The 20,553-nt window shown below is 32.8% G+C and overlaps 4 protein-coding genes across 5 annotated transcripts; 3 read left to right on the top strand and 1 right to left on the bottom strand.

Annotated features, from left to right (window-relative positions):
- The first annotated feature begins 337 nt into the window (after positions 1–337).
- Positions 338–3,133, top strand: LOC107878556 (receptor-like serine/threonine-protein kinase At1g78530). Its single transcript, XM_016725578.2, has 7 exons — positions 338–588; positions 1,306–1,355; positions 1,442–1,583; positions 1,671–2,009; positions 2,219–2,473; positions 2,551–2,684; positions 2,880–3,133. Exons 3-7 carry the CDS (start codon positions 1,448–1,450, stop codon positions 3,069–3,071), a joined length of 1,056 nt encoding a protein of 351 aa, XP_016581064.1. The 5' UTR covers positions 338–588; positions 1,306–1,355; positions 1,442–1,447; the 3' UTR covers positions 3,072–3,133.
- A 1,228-nt stretch (positions 3,134–4,361) lies between these two features.
- Positions 4,362–7,550, bottom strand: LOC107878555 (fatty-acid-binding protein 3, chloroplastic). 2 transcript variants are annotated; one of them, XM_047415526.1, is made up of 5 exons: positions 7,254–7,550; positions 5,480–5,572; positions 5,182–5,337; positions 4,873–5,087; positions 4,362–4,737 (listed from the first exon to the last, which is right to left on the bottom strand). In XM_047415526.1, exons 1-5 carry the CDS (start codon positions 7,453–7,455, stop codon positions 4,579–4,581), a joined length of 825 nt encoding a protein of 274 aa, XP_047271482.1. In that variant the 5' UTR covers positions 7,456–7,550; the 3' UTR covers positions 4,362–4,578. The 2 variants fall into 2 exon arrangements, with proteins under 2 accessions (XP_047271482.1, XP_047271483.1); XM_047415527.1 differs by lacking the exon at positions 5,480–5,572 and having other exon boundaries at positions 7,254–7,548.
- A 6,377-nt stretch (positions 7,551–13,927) lies between these two features.
- LOC107877375 (glucan endo-1,3-beta-glucosidase) lies at positions 13,928–15,759 on the top strand. Its single transcript, XM_016724029.2, has 4 exons — positions 13,928–14,090; positions 14,690–14,718; positions 14,812–15,046; positions 15,477–15,759. Exons 1-4 carry the CDS (start codon positions 14,039–14,041, stop codon positions 15,500–15,502), a joined length of 342 nt encoding a protein of 113 aa, XP_016579515.1. The 5' UTR covers positions 13,928–14,038; the 3' UTR covers positions 15,503–15,759.
- Positions 15,760–16,911: 1,152 nt separating this feature from the next.
- LOC107877374 (major pollen allergen Ole e 10) lies at positions 16,912–19,069 on the top strand. Its single transcript, XM_016724028.2, has 4 exons — positions 16,912–17,083; positions 17,556–17,584; positions 17,662–17,899; positions 18,802–19,069. Exons 1-4 carry the CDS (start codon positions 17,035–17,037, stop codon positions 18,825–18,827), a joined length of 342 nt encoding a protein of 113 aa, XP_016579514.1. The 5' UTR covers positions 16,912–17,034; the 3' UTR covers positions 18,828–19,069.
- The last annotated feature ends 1,484 nt before the right edge of the window (positions 19,070–20,553 follow it).

Genomic DNA, 20,553 nt, shown 5'->3' with positions numbered 1-20,553 from the left:
TTCTCTACCTTATAGGCAAAACATTAGACTGCATTCTAACTTTCTCATACGATTATTAGTTTACTTAAAAGATATCTTTAGATCGTGGCTTAAAAGGTCCAGAGTGTCACCTTAATTCTTCAAATGTAAAACGTCAATTTTTTCAACAAATATAAGTTTACGTATGTGTTTTTGAGTGTGCTGTCAACCTAACGCATGGAGGGGACACTATCACACTAATGTCAACAAAAAAGTACACACATACATAAAAGGTTGGCAGAACTTACCATGAATAGTAAACTAGGACTTGTGTTTTTGTCAACATATATATCAATGATTGAAAATTTAAAATCGACCTTATCAGTTAGGGAAAAAGCAAAATAATCATATTCACATGAGACTTGTTCATACTGTTCTTTCTCTGACAGGTGAACTAACTAGGACCCCACTATTATTAGATGCTCCAAAACTTGAAATCTTTTTAACTTCATTGAATGATTTTGATTTGAGAGCTCTTCATGATTATCTTTGGACAAAAGAGTATTTGCTGGTGGCCCTTCTTGCTGGTTGCTTCAAGAAAATGAGCCCTTCCTGCAACAAAGTTTTAAGGTGAATTCCTATTCTAAGTTCTTGTAGTTTGTGTATTTGAACTCTTCTTCATTCTAATTTCTATACTCGCACCAAAACAGCTCCTATTTGGTGGAGTTAGGAATTTGAACCTTTGTACACTACATAATTTTCAGGCGAAGAGTATGCAACGGACCACTCTTCGCCTAAGGTGGCTCCATCAATGCCTATAGTTATTGTGTACTTGCATATAGAATTAGTCAGATTGTCCGAGGCACGAACAATATCGCCTTTCTTCTGAAGGCCTGGCGAGTTCCTTGTTTTTCTTTTCAAAAGGCAGTTCTTTTCTTCCTTTGGACCAATGACTTGCTTGTTCAATATTGCTAACTATTATAAGAAGACATTGTCCCGTTGGGACTACGAATAGCTTCGGTTGTAGAATCACGTGCAAGTTAAGGTTGTGGTTGTATTTCTGCAAGTGGAATGTAGGCTCTTTAAGCATGTGTTAAGATTGACCTTCACGTGAAAAGGCAGAAGGAAGCTTGAGTGCAAGACCCCCACCCAGCGTGCAGGGATGAAAGTTGGCCTTAGTGACCTTCAACACACCGAGTGAAAAGGCGTTGCTAAACGGATAAAAATTACTCTAGGAATAACAGTAAAAGCTTAGAGGAAGTTTAAACTGCTCCTATCCGCTTGCAATCTGTTGTTCCTTTCTTCTGGTGTACTACTCATCTAACAAGGTTTTACGTAATTCCACAGTTAAAGCTGGGAGGCTGGAAGTCTCGACTTAACGGCGATCAAGAATTCAGGTACCATCTGTTTTCTTATCCTGCATTTTCGCTCAACTGAACACAATGATGTGATTTGGTTTCTAACTTGGCCTAAGTACTTGCAGCACTAAATGGGAAACTCTAAAGCTATTGCATTCTATGTCACAATAAGTGTGGTTTCTTTTGTTATCTCGAAGATCATTATGACAATTCTATGTTACCGTAGATGGAAGAGAAAGCAAATGGTTGTTCAAGACAGCTTATCTGGTATGATATGATGTTTCAACATTCAAGATTCAACCTTCCATATGTTGGATCAAGAATATCTTATGTTTTTGTCATATTCATATTCAGGTGGAAAGCTAGTGATGTTTAAGTCACCGAAAATGAACACGTTGAAGTCCAACGTGTTCTTGAAGAGGACCATGAAGCTGACCAACAAAGATATTATAGGATCAGGAGGCTATGGAACTGTTTATAAACTGACAATGAACGAATCAATTTCTTTCGCGATTAAGAGGTTAAGCAGAATAAGCGCGGAACAAGATCGAGGTTTTGAAAGAGAGTTGGAGGCAATGGGGGACATAAAGCATCGGAATATAGTGACACTTCATGGATACTACAGTACAACTCAGTATAACCTTCTCATTTACGAGCTTATGACTAATGGAAGTTTGGATGAAGTACTTCATGGTATATGGTCTATGTCTGTTTCTTATTCTCCAAGGCTATGCTGCTCGGACTCTCCAAGAATTTTGTCGAACCTGTGTCAAATCCTCCAAAAATACACTACTTTTGGAGGATCTAACCTGTCTCGGGAGATATTTCTGGAGAGTCCAGAGCAACATAGCTAAGGATTGGTCAACCATTTAAGCTTCTGCTAATGCTAGAATCATGTGCAGGAAAATCTGCTGCCAGGAAGACTTTGGATTGGCCTTCAAGATACAAAATAGCACTAGGAGCTGCAAGAGGATTATCATATCTGCATCATGATTGCATCCCTCACATTATCCACAGAGATATTAAGTCGAGCAATATCTTGTTGGATCATAACATGGAGGCTCGAGTATCTGATTTTGGACTAGCCACTCTGATGGAACCAGATAAGACGCACGTTTCAACTCTGGTGGCTGGAACTTTTGGATATTTGGCTCCTGGTATGTTTTCGTTAGGCCAATCGAAGACTTAAATTTTGTGTTTGAACAACTGTCGATTATATTATGGTCTTCTGCAGAATATTTTGACACTGGAAAAGCAACAGTAAAAGGAGATGTTTACAGCTTCGGAGTTGTCTTACTGGAGCTTCTAACTGGGAGAAAGCCAACAGATGAAGCATTTTTGGAGGAAGGAACCAAGCTTGTAACTTGGGTAAATTTGTACTCCAACTTTTTCTTTTTCATGCTATCTGGTTTTACCCTTTTAAATAAGGACATTGCAAGTCTCAACAATGACATTGCAAGTCTCAACAATCTTAGAATGACAATGCACAACAATGTGCACAAAAGTTTAGCTGTTTTCGAGCTATCATTAATTCGGTCACTTAAATCTCGTTCTGTTTTACAGGTGAAGACAGTTGTTCAAGAGAAAAGGGAAGAGTATGTACTTGACAAAAACTTAGAAGAGTTTCCCATAGATGAAATTAACCATGTATTCAACATTGCATTGATGTGCCTTGAGTCAGATCCATGTAAAAGACCGACCATGGCTGAAGTTGTTACAATGCTTGAGCAAATAAAGATAAATGCTTTGGCATGAGATTCTTGGTTTTCTGTTTCAATGCTAATTTCTCTGAAATAATATAATTTTTTTTTTTTTAAGACTCATTCTGCATAATGCCTGTTCTTGGTCCGAATACACGGAAACTAAGGCCTCATTTGTTTGCAGTTTGTTAGTTTTAAATAGACAAATCGCACATAACACTATGCAAACGATATCTAGATTGCTACAGAAAAGAAGCAGGAGAATGAAGAAAATCACTGAGAGAGAGAAACTTGTGCAGAGAGTTTTACTTTCTATCAAAGAGAAGTTACATAAGGTGTTCTTTTTTAAAAATTGAAATAGATAATGGCCCTACTTTAAAGTCATGGTGCTAACCATACTAACTACCTCCTAATAACTTTAAAAAAAATACAGGAAATAAAATAAATAAATACTGCAGTCCAAAAGCAACTAATAATATAGTTAATGGAGGTCTGAATCTGAATGATTCAAACTTCAGACCATTAAGTGCATTTGTTTTTCATTAAGATTTTGACTCTTAATAGGTCTAAATAGGTCTTAATCATTCAAATCTGAAACTAAGTCTTAATCATTAAGAGGTATTCTTGTGTTGAAAAATATTCACCACCACTCTATTCATAATCATCAGTCACCACCACTAACCACCTCTGCACCACCACCTCCACGCCAACGCCAATGCCAACACCTCCAACACCACCACTATCATCAACCACTCTCGGTCAATCCCAACTACTAACCAACCCATCTATTACAACTAGCGTCACCGCTAACTACCATTAACACTTCATCAATATCCACACATTTTTCGGCCACCACCACCATCGTCACCGGTGTAGCCACCTCTACCATCGCTTCAACCACTATCATCGCTACAATATATCTCTAATAATAATCATCTCCACCATCACAGCTAACATCATTTCCAACTACCATCAAGACATCGTCAACCATCATGCATTCATTTTTATCACAATCAACACCTCCAACTACTAACATCAACCAACTTCACATCACTACCACCACCACTACCAATCGCCACCATCATAACAGTCACTACAATACCAAACATCTCTATCATCACAACTATCACCACCAACATTACTAATCACTATCATCAATCATTACCACCACCACCACCACCATTACAAACCATCTCCATTACCACTAACAAATATAAATATTTTTCTTCAATCAAATAATAACTTTATTGTATTAAATCAAATATTTTTCTAATATATAATTATTTTTTATTTGAAATTATATTTTTTATTATATATGCAAATAAATAAATTTTGCATATTCAGGTATTGAAAAACAAAGTCTTACCCATTCAGATTTGAAATCTGAAGCAACATTTTAATCATTCAGATATGCATTCAAATTCAGACGTATGAATCTTAATAAAAACAAATGCAGCCTAACAAAACTTTGAGCAATTTGTTCTACGGAGCTATGCTACTGAATCACTGATTAGTGAATCAGCAAAATAAAAGTCAACCGGAAGACCAACTCGTCATGGGCTTCACTTGAGCGCAGCTTCCAATCCTTTGGCCACTGATGCTTTCAGTGTAGGAGAAACTGGATCACCACCAAGAAATACGTCGAAGAGAGCTGATGCAACATTTGTAGACTCAATTGTCGCATCAACCGAGGAAGGCATCCCGTCAAAAGAGAGTGAAACCTTTAAGATTTCCATACAATAGAGCAACAAATTAGAATTAAGAAAGCTAAGAAGAAACAAAAGCCACGTTTGATGCCTGGAGTTGATATAATCTAGGCAGAAGAGAATCTTAACATAAATAAACTGCACACTCACGAGCATTTTGGTTGGGTCAATCCAAGTCAAGAATATGGAAGTTTCTTTCTTAAGAGGTTTCCCTTGAAAGACATCACGGAACGTGGAAAGAGCAGATTTATCATCGGCAGTGGGTGATTTGATTCTTGGAGAAATGGCTTCATCTAAGGCATCCCAGAAAGTTTTACCATCAATATCTCTGACCAGCACAATAAGTAGCGATTTCTCCAGATTGGCTGCAATTCATAAAATCAATTTCAGCACCCCCTAAATGACACCGCATCTCCGCTGCATCCCACCAGTCACACGAATTAAACATCACCCATTTACCTTCAAAGATATTGTTGAACAAAGAAGGATCCTGCTGAATTTCTGCAGCAGAACGTCCTCGCCAGGCATCTAACCTACTAAAGACAGAGTCATTGACATAGAGGCCTGCAGCGTAGACCTTGATACCAATAATTGCAAAGACCTTTTCCCTGTATCCTAAATTTGTAGAAAAGCAGGAAAACATGAGCATAGAACACAACCGTTATCATGATCTAGAAGAACTCGAAGCAGATAAATTGCTAATTGAAATTGATTCTCAAATTATTTGGAAAAGATTATATATTCTATTGCAGCTGACCAGTTCCAAGCAATGACAATGAAGTAGAGGAACCAGGTAGGCTCAATGATCTTTGAAACTTCACCTTAGTTGCTGGTTCTTCTGTACTTCCAACTGAATTGACAAAAATTGCCAACTCGTCAGCTCTCACAAACAAACATAAAGATATGACCTCATTTATTTCAAAAAGGCATAAAACGGAAACATTCATCCACTCAATCTGTTTCAAAACGAAGGATTAAAAATAGCAAGTGCAAGTTAAAGAGTATTTTGCAGGTTGACTCCTGTCTTTCTCGACTGCAACATCAAAAAATATGATGGAGCAGTATTTACGTGTTAGCTGTGGATTAAAAGATTGTTTAAGCAACCTTTTTGATAGTTTTTCCTTCTTAACATATAATCAGAGCGAGTCTAATCTCCAAATAATTCAAGTAGATGAATAACTCTCAACAAACCAGCAATTCAACTGCATTTGTGCCAAGATCAAATCTTTCATCCATACCATCTTTATTTTTGTAACTAGTAACTTTCATTCGTAAACCAGTAAAAAAAGAATGCTGGAGGTAGTTGAAACCAAAACAGATCGACTAAATTGTGTAGGTGAAGAGTTCTAAATAAACCAACAATTCGACTAAATTTTTGCCAAGATCAAATCTTTTCGTCATACCATCCTACGTGAAGGACTCTGATCAAACCAGCAATTCAACTACATTTGTGCCAGGATCAAATCTTTTCTTCATTCCATCCTACGTGAAGGACTCTGATCAAACCAGCAATTCAAGTAAATTTGTGCCAAGATCGAATCTTTTCTTCCATACCATCTTCTTTTTATTGGTAACTAGTAGCTTCCAATAGTAACCCAGCAAATATAGAATGCTGGATAAAATCAGGTGGAAGAACTCTAAACAGACCAGCAACACTACATTTGTGCCAAGATCGAATCTTTCCCTCCATAGTCCATGCCATCTGTTAGAGTCCCACATCGGTGGGTTAAAGGGTCCTTGGTCTCCTTATATGGTCTTGGGCAATCCTCCCCTCATGAGCTAGCCTTTGAGGTTGAGTTAGGCCCAAGGTCCATTTCTTTATCACCATCTTTGATTCAGAGAACATTCTTTTAGACTTGAATATAGGGGTAACTGCAAATTATGTCCCGCAGACTGTATTGCTCGGACTCTTCAAAAATGTCATTACAAAGCTAAAGACCTTTACTGACAGTCCATACAGTGTATCCTGCTTATCCACTTCCCTAGAAAACATAACTGAGTTCAGATACACAATATTAGCTTAAATGCAGTAATGCCACATAGTATTCTCTCCACCAACTTCACAATCACGCATTTTCTTGTTTCATTCTTTTTTTACAATCGCAGTCTCCAGGCCAGCTTATGCATTGTTCACCAAGGTTTGGGCAGACCGGAAGAAATCACCTACTGTTTTTGTCGCCCATGCGGCATTTAAAACTGAATTTTATGATTGCCACATCCTTGGATACTATTAAACTTATTAAAGGGTCTTAATGAAGCAAATTTAACAATTGACAAGAGATGTGCAATTATATCACCACTATTTAGGGTTGCTTCTCTCAATTGTGGCAAATGTGGGACTTGTATGAACATTTATTAAAAAGAAAATTCACCTATTGTGCTTATCAGTAGTTGCTAAAATTAACAAGTTACAATAAATCAAGAATACCCATAACCTGAAAATTAGTAAACAACTTAAGTTCAAGAATTCAGCTTAATATGTACTACTAGTAGATAAAAAACAACACTTTTGCAAGAATCAATTGTATTACCTGAAGAGGAAGAAGCAACTTTAAGTGTGAAACTTTGTTCATATTGGCCATTTTTCTCAAATGTAGATAAGGGATAACTACCATTTCTTGAAAGTTTAACAGGATAACAAATTCTGAGTTTGTTATTAAAAGCAATGATCTTTGTTGGGGGTGTTGATGTTGAAATCCAAAGTGGTACTGATATAGCTCCAGCTGCAGTCATCTTCTTGAAAATGTATTTTTTTTTTATATATATATATATAAATTATTAAGACAGAGAAATTTCAGTTCTAATATATAGTTTATTTTACTAATTGTTATGCAGTATATGTCATAGATATTGCTGCAGATAAAGGATAATATGGCCCACGAACAGCAACTTATGTTGGCATATTTATATGTACTAGCAGTTCAATCTGAGCTGTCACTTATGAAAACACCATAAATTACCACCAAACTATGGTGCAACGAAACTGTTCTTTTTTTAATTAGAGGTCTTAAATTTGAGTTTTGAGTATCGAAAAATTCTTGTTAGGGAGCACTCCCCCCAAATGGCCCTAGTCAGACTTCAATACAGATACCGAACATCGAGTGAAAAATTAAAAAAAATAATCACCTAAATCAATGGAGTTAATCTGGTTTTTTTATTGAAAATTCAATCAAGCTAACCTTTTATTTTCATAAAAATGAAGCTGATTCATTGAGAAATAAATTTTATTTTTTGTTTTCTATTCACATTGTTTACCGAAAAACTAACACCACTGATATTTGTACATCTAATAGTTTTTTATCAGGATTCTGTTAAATTAACAGAGAAACACAATAAAGATTCGCATAAACCAAGAATACCTATAGAGTAACGAAATATGAAAAGTGCGTACCTTTATCCGTTATTACAACACGTAATCGAAGACTGAATCTCTCTCCTTTGCTCCTGACTGCTTATGGTAATACCACCTAGCCTTGCCTCAGAAATCTATATCTGAGAGGACAAAGATTCCACAATAAGCCATGTGGAAGTATAAAAGTACGCCATGTGTTAGTTTAAGACAATAAATAGTTAGATTAGTTATTGTTATCTATTTTTTGAATTTGCTTTTACATTTCCTTAGAAAAATCAAATTTTGACAATTAGTTTAACATTTGCAGTTTTTAAAATACTTATATGATTTATTACAATTTTTTCTGTTGTTAGAAATATAATTTTATACCAATATTTTTTTTCTCTGATGATAACACTTTAATAATTATGTAGAAAGGAAACCTTCAAATTAATTTTAAAATTTTATTGATATGCAAATTTTATTACAACTTCAATACATTTAGGGGTCGTTTGGTAGAGTGTATAAAAATAATACAAAATATGGTGTATTAGTAATGTTTGTATTAGTAATGCTTGTGTTAGTTATGCTTGCATTAGTTATACTTGTATTTTTCTTATGCAGTGTTTGGTTCGATGTATTAAAAAAAATATGAATTACATAATTTTTTTTAATTTTTTTTCTTTTTTTATATAATACCCTCAATATATATGTTGAAAAGAATGCGGAAATTTTTTTGAGGGGTAATAGGGTCTTTAAGCATGTTGATGCAAGCATTAGATCCATTGCATTACTAATGCATGGATTTTGAGGTATTAGTAATACACACCTCAATACATAATAGAGTGTATAACTAATGCTTGCATTAGTTATACATAGGGTAAAAAGGTATATCAAACAAGGTAATACTAATACACATTAAATTAATGCGTGCATTAACATTCCAATACACTCTACCAAACGATCCCTAATTGTTTTCACTTAAGAAAAGAAGACCATTTATATGTTTTGTTACATTCATGAAGGTAGTGTAAAATATTTTCCTTTCTTCACTACTCAAGAATTTAGTACTTACAAAAGAACAAAAATAGAATATCTTCTAAAATATAATCGTATTTTAAAATATTCAATCCTTGATGAGATTTTTTTTTTTTTTCTTTCTAATGATTCTCTTTTCTGGCTAGAACTAGAATACACACATTATTTGAATCGATTTACACTTAAAATAGGAGAAGTGTTCCTTTAAAAGACATTGTTTCGATTTATTTTTTTAATAAAAGTCGCGCGGGTACAAATCCTAGTGTTGTTAATAATGATTTTATTTCTCAAAAATTAAAATAAGGTATAAGGTAAATAACAAAAGAACAACAATTTTTTTTCTTCAGACTTTGTTAGTTTTGGGACTCTTTTCTTATTTTTTGACGTAAAAATCACACAAAAATATTTTCCTTCTAAATTTATTATGTTATGAATGTATTTACATCGTAGTGAATATCTAGAATATAGATAAGATCTAGTTGATTTCTACTAGAATATATATTTAGGATTATTTTTTTCTATAAATAGAGGGGTTTTGTTCAGTCTTCAATCCCTAAGATGATTTCTCATAAATAAAGAAGTCCAATCTCTTCTCTCTCTATTTATTCTTGTTGTTTCTTTATATTTCATAACATATTAGGTATTAAGACTCTTTTTTTTTTTTTTTAAAAATATCCTTTTTAATCTATCTATAATCTATGTGTGTTTGGTACGAAGGAAAATATTTTCCTAGAAAATGTTTTTTCTGGAAAACAAGTTGGTTTCTTATTTATTTTCTTATGTTTGATTGATGAGTGGAAAATATTTTTAGAAAATATTTTCTAGTAATAAAAAAATATTTTTCAGAAAATACATTTTATTGTTTATCTAAAGAGTAGAAATATATTTTAGAAAAATAATTTTTGATCCCACAAAATACTTTTTTTTAGGATGTGTTCAATACGAAGGAGGAAATAAGAAAATAAGTTGTTTCTTACTTATATTCTTGTTAAATATATTTTTTTTAAAAGTATTTATATATGTTCAACAAAAATAATGAGAACAAATAGAATAACAAGGATGGAATAAGAAAAAAAATTTGAATTTTTTTTAAAAAACAAATCAAAAAAATTAAGGGGCTGATAGATGGGGTGGGGTGGGCGAGGGGGTTGTCAAAATAGGCGGTGGGGGTGTGATAAGAATTTTTTATTTTATTTTTTTATAAAAAATTAAAACAAGGGGGGGAGGGGTATTAGGGGATGGGGTTGGGGTAGGGAATGAGGGTGGGGGTAGAAAAATTGAAAATTTTTAAAAAACAAATTTTAAAAATTTAATTTCTTTTAGGGAGGGGGTTTGGTAGGTGGGGGTGGGGGGTCGGGGGATAGGGTAAGAAAAAATTTTTAAAAAAAATAATTTTTGGGGGGAGGGAGGGGGGATTTGGATTTTGAGGTAGAGGATAAGGTAAGAAAAAAATTTAAAATATTTTTTTATTTGGATAGGGTAGTAGGGGGTGGGGGTAGAGATAGGTGATTTGAGAGTTGTATGAATATATCAACTTGAGAGTGACTTTGAAACAGAGTTTTGGAAAATATTTTTCGGAAATTCATTTTTTTCTTAGATTTGAGAAAAATAAGTTGATTTGAAAAATATTTTTTCAAAACCTTTAAGCCAATCAAATATGAAAAAATTGAAAAATATTTTTTTCTTCATAACAAACACTCTTTATATGTATAATTTATAATCTATCTCTAATATATTAAAGTGGGAAAACTTTTTGCCTTCCATTAAAAGTTCGGACAAAATTATCTTTTTACTCTATTCTTCAAATAAATATTCTACAAATTAAATTACTTTTACCTCTTCAACCTAAACATGGAAACCTTCTAATTCTAGCTAAGTTTAATTAGGACTAGTGCTTCTTCTTTTCTTTTTCTATTTGAACTGTTTTCTTATTTTATATATCTTCAACAATCCACTTTTAAAGACCTCTTTTATTAGTCACAGAGAGGAGGTATCATCCTTTTGGTTTTACTATAATAAGAAGTAGATGTCTCAACAAAGAATACATTAATCGTTATTAATATTTTGCTTATCCTTTTATTCTTACACTAAATTAAATCTGGCACAGGAGAAATATTGTTGAGGGTTACAAAATCAAATCTCTCTAAAAAGGTGCTCAAAATTTGGTAAAAGGTAATTACGTAAAGTAATAGTCATGTTCTTTTGTAAATTATTTTATTTATTTATTATTGAGCCTCGAATACAATGTTATGTTCCTGCCAAAGATGGATAGATGAATGCATTAGTTTCTATTTCAACTTATAATTAGAATTTTTTCAAATTTAACTGCACAGCTTTAAATATACGGATCTGGAATCTTCATAAAATTCAGAAATAGGCACTATTTTCATACGCAAAAAAGAGAAAAGAAAATTAATTATATAAGAGTTAAAAAAATATAAAATCAAGCTTTTATTATTATTTTTCTCAAATAGTTATCATTTAATTATTTTTAAAAATTAATGAAAGTTACAATTATTAAATCTGTAATTGCAAGACGTAAAAACTCTTAAGTAAATAATTGTGTCAAAGAATATTATTTTAAAAAAGATATAACATTTATTTTAGCGTCAGTTGCTATTTTTTAATGATTTTGTTCTTTTAAGATATAGTCTACTGATTGATGCGAGACACACGTGCAAAACACGTACACTAAATCAGTAGGTTTTAAAGCCTTAACCTAGTGCATCCCCATTATTGGCTTACAGGTCTTCTACAGGCCTAAGCCAGGGGCGGACCTAAGTATATTTTCGGGGTGCTCCGGCACCCAATATACTCGACGCAGAATAGGTATAATTATATAGAAAATATACGAAAATAGGTATAAAACATATAAAAGCACCCACTAAAATAAAAATAGATTGGGTGCACTGGCATTTAAGTTGATCCTCCATTGAGGGGACGTCCGGGGTTCAAATTTTATTGAGGTGATTTTTTTTTTCTAATTTTTTAATTTTTTAAGCACTCACAATCCTTAAATCCTGAATTCGCCACTGACCTACACTATTGTCAAACTACACCAGTAACATAAAATGAATACAGACTCATATGCCATCCGAATGAATACATGTTAAATCCACATAAAGTAAATAATTCTAACAGATTAAAGATCAACCACAATGTCCAACGAACAAATAATGTTAAACTAAAAGTTAGTCATGAGAAGTGATTTGTCCATCCATATATAAGAGAGGTAGTAATTCATTTTTCCTTCTCTCTTGAAAGAAAATGTTTTCCTTTTCGAAATATATTTTGATAACTTAACACCACGAGTAACTTTTTTGGGAAAACTTTATTTTAAAATAAGATTATCTTTGTAATAATTAGTGAATTTCGTCGTACCAAACAAATATATAACTTTTAAAAAGAAAGAAAACAGTAACTTTCTTGAGATTTGCAAGAGGAGAATTTCCAAACCTTTTGTAGTCTAGATCAAGGCACAATATAGCACATGGTTGCTTTGTTTTCCTTAAATCTACTTTTAAGCTGTATTAGTTTGGGTACAAAACTCACATGGTGCAAATGGTCATCCACCATTAATACTTTTGGATTAAATAGAGTTGTTCTATATTTGTTAGGAAATATTGGGAAAAAGGTTCTAAATATAATTAAATTTTCGCGAAATTTGTTGTAACACATCTTAACTTTGCGGGGGTCCTATGACCTTCTAAACTATCTATTACCGTATTTCTATGGCATATATTTGTCCAATTGGACCATTGCGTGAAGACATGCGCACTGACGCATAAGAGTCTCAAGTGGTCCAGCTAGATAAATATATGTCATAGAAATACGGTAATAAATACTCTAGGAGGGTCATAGGACTCCCGCAAAGTTGAGGCCTGTTACAACAAATTTCGCCAAAGTTTAAGTATATTTCTGACTCTTTTCTCGGAAATATTCATACTTAACTTTAATCTAAAAGTAGAGAATAAAGTTATTGACCAAACAAAGTGAATGTAGATCTAATAACTTGGCCTTTTCATGTGATGTTACAAAATGCGTTAGAAGTACTTTTAGTTAGCAACTTAGCATTAGTGCATATACAGCACCTTGAGAGAAATTTTAAAAGAAAAGCATAAGCATTTCGGATACAAGCAGGGGCGGAGCCAGCCTTCTGTTCGGGGGTTCGGCCGAACCCCGTTCGACGAAAAATATATTATTTATACATGATTAAAATTATTTTTTATGTGATTATAGTAGGTGTTGAACCCCTTTCGACTAAGTTTTCTTTAAATATAGAACCTCTTAGTTGAAATCTTAAGTTTTTTTAAATATGAAACCCCCTTCGTTGAAATTTTGGCTCCGCCTCTGGTCATACAAGCAAAAATAAAAAGACTGATGAGATGGACATAATTGTTCTATTCATAAATTAAAAATAATAGTACCGTAATATCACATTTTAAGTTCGAACGTATGCATACGTACATAATCACTTTTTGCATGGCTCAGTGTAGCTAAATAGCATTAGACATGATGGAGTGAAGCGGTGAGTACTCCTACATTCTAAATCAAAAATTTTGAATTCAAACTTTAAGTATGAATCAATATTATTAGAAAACACTTTACTCCTAGGGTTACAGAAAATAAAAAATGCAATTTGTATATAAGAAAAAAATTAAAGAGCACTACAAGTCCATATGGGGGGACTTTTTGTGTGTCCTTTTTAATTCCAAAAGATTCAACGTAAGTTGTAACGGCTCACCATCAATCAATTGATTTTATTGCCCCCCCATTAAGCTTCCACTTTTTTACCTGCTTTTTCTCACCTTATATTATATAAATTGCCAAACAACACTTCATCACTGAACAATTTGCCAAAGAAAAAAAAAGAAACCATTAACAATCACAGTTCTGTTTTTCTCTCGATTAATCAAAATTAGTTTTAATCTCCATATATAGTCACTTATGGCTAAAGCAAGTCTAACCCTTTTTATCCTGCTCTTGTCCTACTTCTCAGGTTAGTGACAATTTTTCATGTCGTTAATAACCATTTTTCTTGTAGTGAATTACGTACGATTAATGTTTTTTTGTCGAATCGGACCATGTTGAATGTAGTCTCTAGTACCCTTCTTAGTTTGAATCAAGGGTGTCTCAAGAGTAAGACTGATGGAGTTGTTGTCTTAGGCCCCAAAAGGTGGTTATATGTAGCAATTAGCATATCATTTATGTAATGACTTCATTATTTATAGGTGGTTTTAATTATTGCATTTTTTAATTTTGATTGAGGTTTTATTTATAGCTATATAAGTGAGTAAATAACGGCAAATTTTTCTTATCTCGTTAGTGTTAGTACCATTACCTTTTTTTTTTTTCATATGTTTAGGGATATCACTTTCTAATTTCAACTCAATTTTCATGAGTTAACTATTTCCTTTTCAGTCATGTTTGATTGATCCATACATTAGGAAATTAAACAAGTATATCGATTTTGTGAAAATTAAGATTTATAATAGGTCTCTTAATATAGTTTGGCTTTAGGCCGTCAATTACATTTAGCTGCCTGTGGTTTGAACTTCTAATGACACTAACTGAATGGTTAAAATCTTGTTGTTTCAGTGGGGATGCTAACGTTAGTGTATGGACAGGTAAGTTCATTATTAAAGAATTCATCATTAGTTATAAGTTAATTAATTAAGTGAAATGGATTGTAGTTAACACTAGCTAATTTGTTTTTACAGAAGACTTGGTGTGTGGCTAAACCATCATCAGATGAGACAACACTTAAGCAAAACTTGAATTATGCATGTTCTAATGTGGATTGCAGTATATTAAGAGAAGGTTGTCCTTGTTTTTCACCATATAATTTGATGAACCATGCTTCTATTGCCATGAATTTGTACTACCAAGCTAAAGGAAGGAACCATTGGAATTGCCACTTTGGTAATTCTGCCCTCGTTGTCTTGACCGATCCAAGTAAGTCCTTGTTCTACTCTGAGAGGAGTCTAAACTAGAACGGGCTCGGAAATAGATCTAATTAATTAGAACGGGTTCTGTGAGTTCAATTTGAACTATACTATACTTTTTATGAATTCATTTTGTTAATTTATCGAGGATCAAGTATGCCTTTGTTTTATTCGAAGGCGGGTTTTTTGATACAAAAAGAGAAAAAAATGGTTATGTTGACCTCTTTTCAGTAGTCCTGACTCCTGACCATTTAAGCAATGAATTCAATTATATCATTATATGTGGATCACATATAGGGAAAAAAATACATTTAAATGAATAAATATAAATTTTACCATTTCTTGATTTGCCTCTGATTTTGTTTCTCCTTTACTTAATTGATATTTACATTGTATCCTCATAATAAATCAATCAATAACTCATTTTTTAACAATGGCAGGTTATGGCAGCTGCATCTATGAGTGAAGTCATTAAGTCATGGTTAGGAGAAGCAATTCATGAGGAGATTATCATTTAAAAAAAATAAAAATCTGTCACATTTCCCTTTTTCTTTTGGTAATATGCATGTTTAAGTGAGCATATTAACATGCACAATGTAGTGAAATATTTAGTGAAACATAGTTTAACGACTTACTCTCGCTATTTCAATTTATGTGACACGCTTTCCTTTTTCGTTTGTCCTTCCATTTTATTCTTAATGAAATGATACTCACACAATTATCTTAGATTTATTTTATACCACAAATTTTTAAACTCTTTCTTTATTCTTTAAATTTTGAGTTAAATCAAATAGTGTCACATAAATTAAAATTAATGAAGTAGATATGTGTAATTTATATATTATATTGTCTAGGAATAAAGTCTATGTGCATTTTAGCTAGCTTCCTCAAATTCCACTTACGAAATTCACTGAATATATTATTGTTATGTTGCATATACAACATTTTCATAGGAATAATAAAAAAAGTTTAAAGCATTTCGAGCGCAAGAAAAAGTAACCAGTACCAAGTACCATACAAAAAATAAAAGAAGATCCAACATAAATATAGCTGCCCACCTGATCACCAAAACTAAAAATAGCTAACAAATGTAATTCATATAGTATTCATGAATATCATATAGAAAAGTAAATTCGATAAATTATCTGTGTAAAGATCTCTTTAAAAGACTGATAGATGGAGTAGTTGAGGCACCGTAACGGACATCAATGGTGGAGCTAGAAATTTATCAGTAGAGTCAAAGAATACTATAATGTCTCGTCCGAATTGAACCTAAGTCTGATATTCACTTTTGCTTCTCACTAATTTTGATTTGCGTATCTCACTTTGAAAGTAACGCTTCTATCAGAGACATCCTCTTAACAAATTTCTTTTCTATAATTGATCTGTTAACTGTTAAGTCACGCTTCATGAAAATAATTGTAGCATTATGTTCCATCACTTGGAATTTATTTTCACAATTATGTTTGATGTTTTTAACTAACTTCCTATAATTTTATTGTTCCCTTTGCTTGTGGAAAAGCAAAATTTCCATATATGAAATCTTATGAAAGTTGTTCTTTTCTTTGTTTTTCCCTTTGCTTGTTGACATGGTTCAGTTAGTTAAATGACATAAGTCAGGACCACGCAAGCTATAACAAGAATAAAATAATGCTGTGACTGTAGATATTACATTCCCACAATTGGTTACAAACATGAAATGGAGATATTTACACCAAATAATGTAAACTTGTTATAGTTAAGATTCAGAGGTGAAATATCTATGTAAAACACATATCATGTATATATTGACTTTGATATAAACACCAAGTACGGATAAGTTTTTATACCGGATTTTTTTGTGTATCGTTTAAGCTTCCACTTTTACCTGCTTTTTCTCTCCTTATATCAACAGAACATTTTCATCATACCATCAACAATCACTTTACATCTATAATTTTCCATGTTATACGAACTTAACCATACAGTTCTGTGTTACTCTTTTATATATAGTCACTTATGACTAAAGCAATTCTCACCCTTTTCTTCCTGCTCTTGTCCCTCTCAGGTTAGTGACAATCTTTTGTTCCGTTAATAGTCATTTTTCTTGTAGTGTAATCACGTACGATTAATGTTTTTGATGGACCACGTTCAATGTAGTCTCTAGTACCCTTCTAATTGGTACGAATTATGTAGGGCGTCTGAAGGGTAAGGCTAGGCTGATGAAGTCATTGTCTTTGGCACCAAAATGTTGTTATACATAGCTTATCATTAATGTAATTACTCCATTATTTACAAGTGATTTTAACTTTGACATTTACCCCATACATTTTCAACTCAGTTTTCATGAATTAACAACCCTCTTTCGTCATATTTGATTGATTCACAGATTTGAAACCAAGTATATCGCTTTTGTGAAATAAGGTTATAGGTCTCTTAATAAAATTTAGCTTTAGGCCACATGACCAACGCAACTACGTTGAGTTGCCTCTCTGGTTCATACGGCACTAACTAAAATGTTCAAATCTTTTTTGTTTCAGCGGGGATTCTGACGTTAGCAGATGAACAGGTAAGTTAATTGAAGAGCTGAGTTAGTTAATGGAGATTAATTAGAAGCTAATTAAGTGAAATAATTTGGTTTTGCAGAAGACCTGGTGTGTGGCTAAACCTTCGTCAGAGGACATAGTACTTAACCAAAACTTGGAATTTGCATGTAAAAGTAATTTTGGTTGCACTATCTTTGGGGAGAGGGGTCCTTGTTTTTTACCAAACAATTTGATGAACCATGCTTCTATTGCCATGAATTTGTACTACCAAGCTAATGGAAGGAAGCCTTATGATTGCAGTTTTGGTAATTCTGGTCTCGTTGTCTTGACCGATCCAAGTAAGTCCTTGTTCTACTTACGAGGCGGATTTAAATTTTGTAGAGCCTACTGAAACTATTACTTTTGTCTCGAACTATGCATGTATATACCTATGCAAAAAAAGATGGTTAAATGAACACATGCATATAATAGTGTCATGACTCCTCAATTCGCCTATATTGTTGTCTTAACCGATCCAGGTAAGTCCTCGTTCTACTTACGAGGTGAATTTAATTCTATAAAATTCAACTAGAACTATTGCTTTCGTCTCGAACTATAAATGCGTAAAAAAAAATGCTTAAATGAACACTTATAGTAATATCATGACTCCTCGATTCGCCTATAATGTTGTCTTAACCGATCCAAGTAAGTCCTTGTTCTACTTACTAACTGGATTTAATTCTGTAAAATTCAACTAGAACTATTGCTTTCGTCTCAAACTATAAATGCGCAAAAAATGCTTAAATGAACACTTATAGTAATATCATGACTCCTCGATTCGCCTATGATGTTATCTTGACCGATCCAAGTAAATCTTTGTTATACTTAGAGTGTATTTAGTTTTGTGAATTCAACTGGAACTATTGCTTTTGTCAAGAATTATACTTGCAAAAAAAGTTTAAATGAACACATATGGTAATATCATGACTCTGCGATTCGCGTATGATGTTATCTTGATTGATCCAAGTATGTCCTTGTTATACTTGGACTCTTGGAGTGGATTTAGTTTTGCTAATTCAACTGGAACTATTGCTTTTGTCTCAAACTATACATGTGTTCTATCTATCTATGAAGAAAAAAATGTTCAAAGAGTACATTTAATAATATCACGACTCCTCGATTCACCTTTGATACTATTTTTCATTATCTTAATTTCTTATATTATGAATCTATTATAATAATTTAATTTTGATAATTGCAGGTTATGGCAGCTGCATCTATGCATGAAGTCATGATTAGGAGAAGCAACTAATCATGAGGATACATAAATACTATCATAATTTTTTATCAAGAAAATTATCTTACTTTTTCTTCTTCTTTTTCTTTTTTTTTTTTATTCTGGTGTTCCTCATGTTTAGTGAGCATATTAACATGCACAATGTAGTGCAATCTCTTAGCTATTAGTTTCTTCTTATGCTTCACAAAATCAAGTTCAACAACTTATTAATATACTTACTTCCTTTATAGTCCATGGTGGTTCTTCATAACAAACAAGTTTCTTATGGGACGTAATTCGTATCATAATTATATACTACTAGTTATGCATAGGCATGACTTCAGTTTCTAAAAGAACTTACGTCCCGCTAGGTAGATTTCAATTGTTAAAAGAACAATTCATTTAAAGGGGAGAACATGCAACGTTATGGAATAACAGAGGTCCAATCAATCAATAAAATGCATTGGGCTTCAAAGCCAAAAAAGTAGAGAAGAAATGGACCAAATGGTTTAGGTAGGAGGTCCAATTAGTCGTATGCAATTAAGCCACCAAAAGCTAAATTGACCGAAGCACTGTTAGGACTTGTGTGAATATCATACATGTAAAGATTTCATTACTGTATATATACAATGAAGCTTTTCTATAATAGTCATCCATCCAATGTAATAACGTTTTACTGCAGTCTATAATAATCATGTTTTATAGTGGAATCGATCTTTCGTGTTATGTTATATGTTCTCTACAACAATATTTTGCTATAGCAACTAAAACTACCGAGACAAACAATGTTATTATAGAACAATTTTAATATATATATATATATATGCAGTGACATTTCAACATTTTTTGAATTTCCTTGTCACTCTTCCTCCAAAGTCCAATCTTCAACAGTTAATAAAATATGATCCATATGAGATAAATGATAAATCACATAGATAGATACTATTCAGATTTACCAAAACAAATATGAACTATCCACAATCACAAAAATAAAAAGATATTGAAAATTAAAATGGAAGTTTCCTATTATAATTAAGTTTGTCAAGTGTCTAAGTTGCTAAATCAACTTCCTATTCTCGGACAATACAAGATCCATGCAATGGGGAAATTTCCCAATCCCAAAGGGAAAAATAATGGTATATCAAAGTCTCCTTCAATTTAATACTACAAATAGTGCGAAGTAATCAAATCAATTATCATAGGCGCGCTTTATTACTGAACTAATAGTTGGTTGTGCGAGCCTCCCATTGAGGGTCGGCTATGTCAAAAGCCAGAAAAAGACCATCCCTCTCTTTCTTTTTTAGCCCCCCATGTCGCCACACACCTTAGCAACTTTCAAATATTAGTTTTAACATATGTTTTTTTTTTTTGTTTTGTTCAAACTCATACGATGATCATCCTAATCATATATATCTTTTGTTTCACTTCGTTCGAAAAAATCACACACTTTTTAATGAAAATAATGTAGAGTAAGTACATAGAGCTATTATTTAAGATTATGAATATTTATTGAAAGTAAATAAAGTCAGTATTCAACGTGTTTGGAGGGAGGCAAGCCAATGTTTCATATCTTAGCGCAAATAAAGGGCACAATTATAAGCTAATTTTAGAAATAATACACAATAATAATAACATGATTCAGTGTAATCTCATAAGTTACAATATATAATAAGTGATAATAAGAAGGCACGTCTTCGACATGTCTGCTTGTGCTGCTTGCTTCAGCTGCTTCAATGG

This window comes from Capsicum annuum, chromosome 7 (assembly GCF_002878395.1).
Source record: "Capsicum annuum cultivar UCD-10X-F1 chromosome 7, UCD10Xv1.1, whole genome shotgun sequence".
NCBI classification, from domain to species: Eukaryota; Viridiplantae; Streptophyta; class Magnoliopsida; order Solanales; family Solanaceae; genus Capsicum; species Capsicum annuum.
Note: the sequence above shows the minus strand (reverse complement) of the source record. Positions and strands in the feature narration are given on the sequence as shown.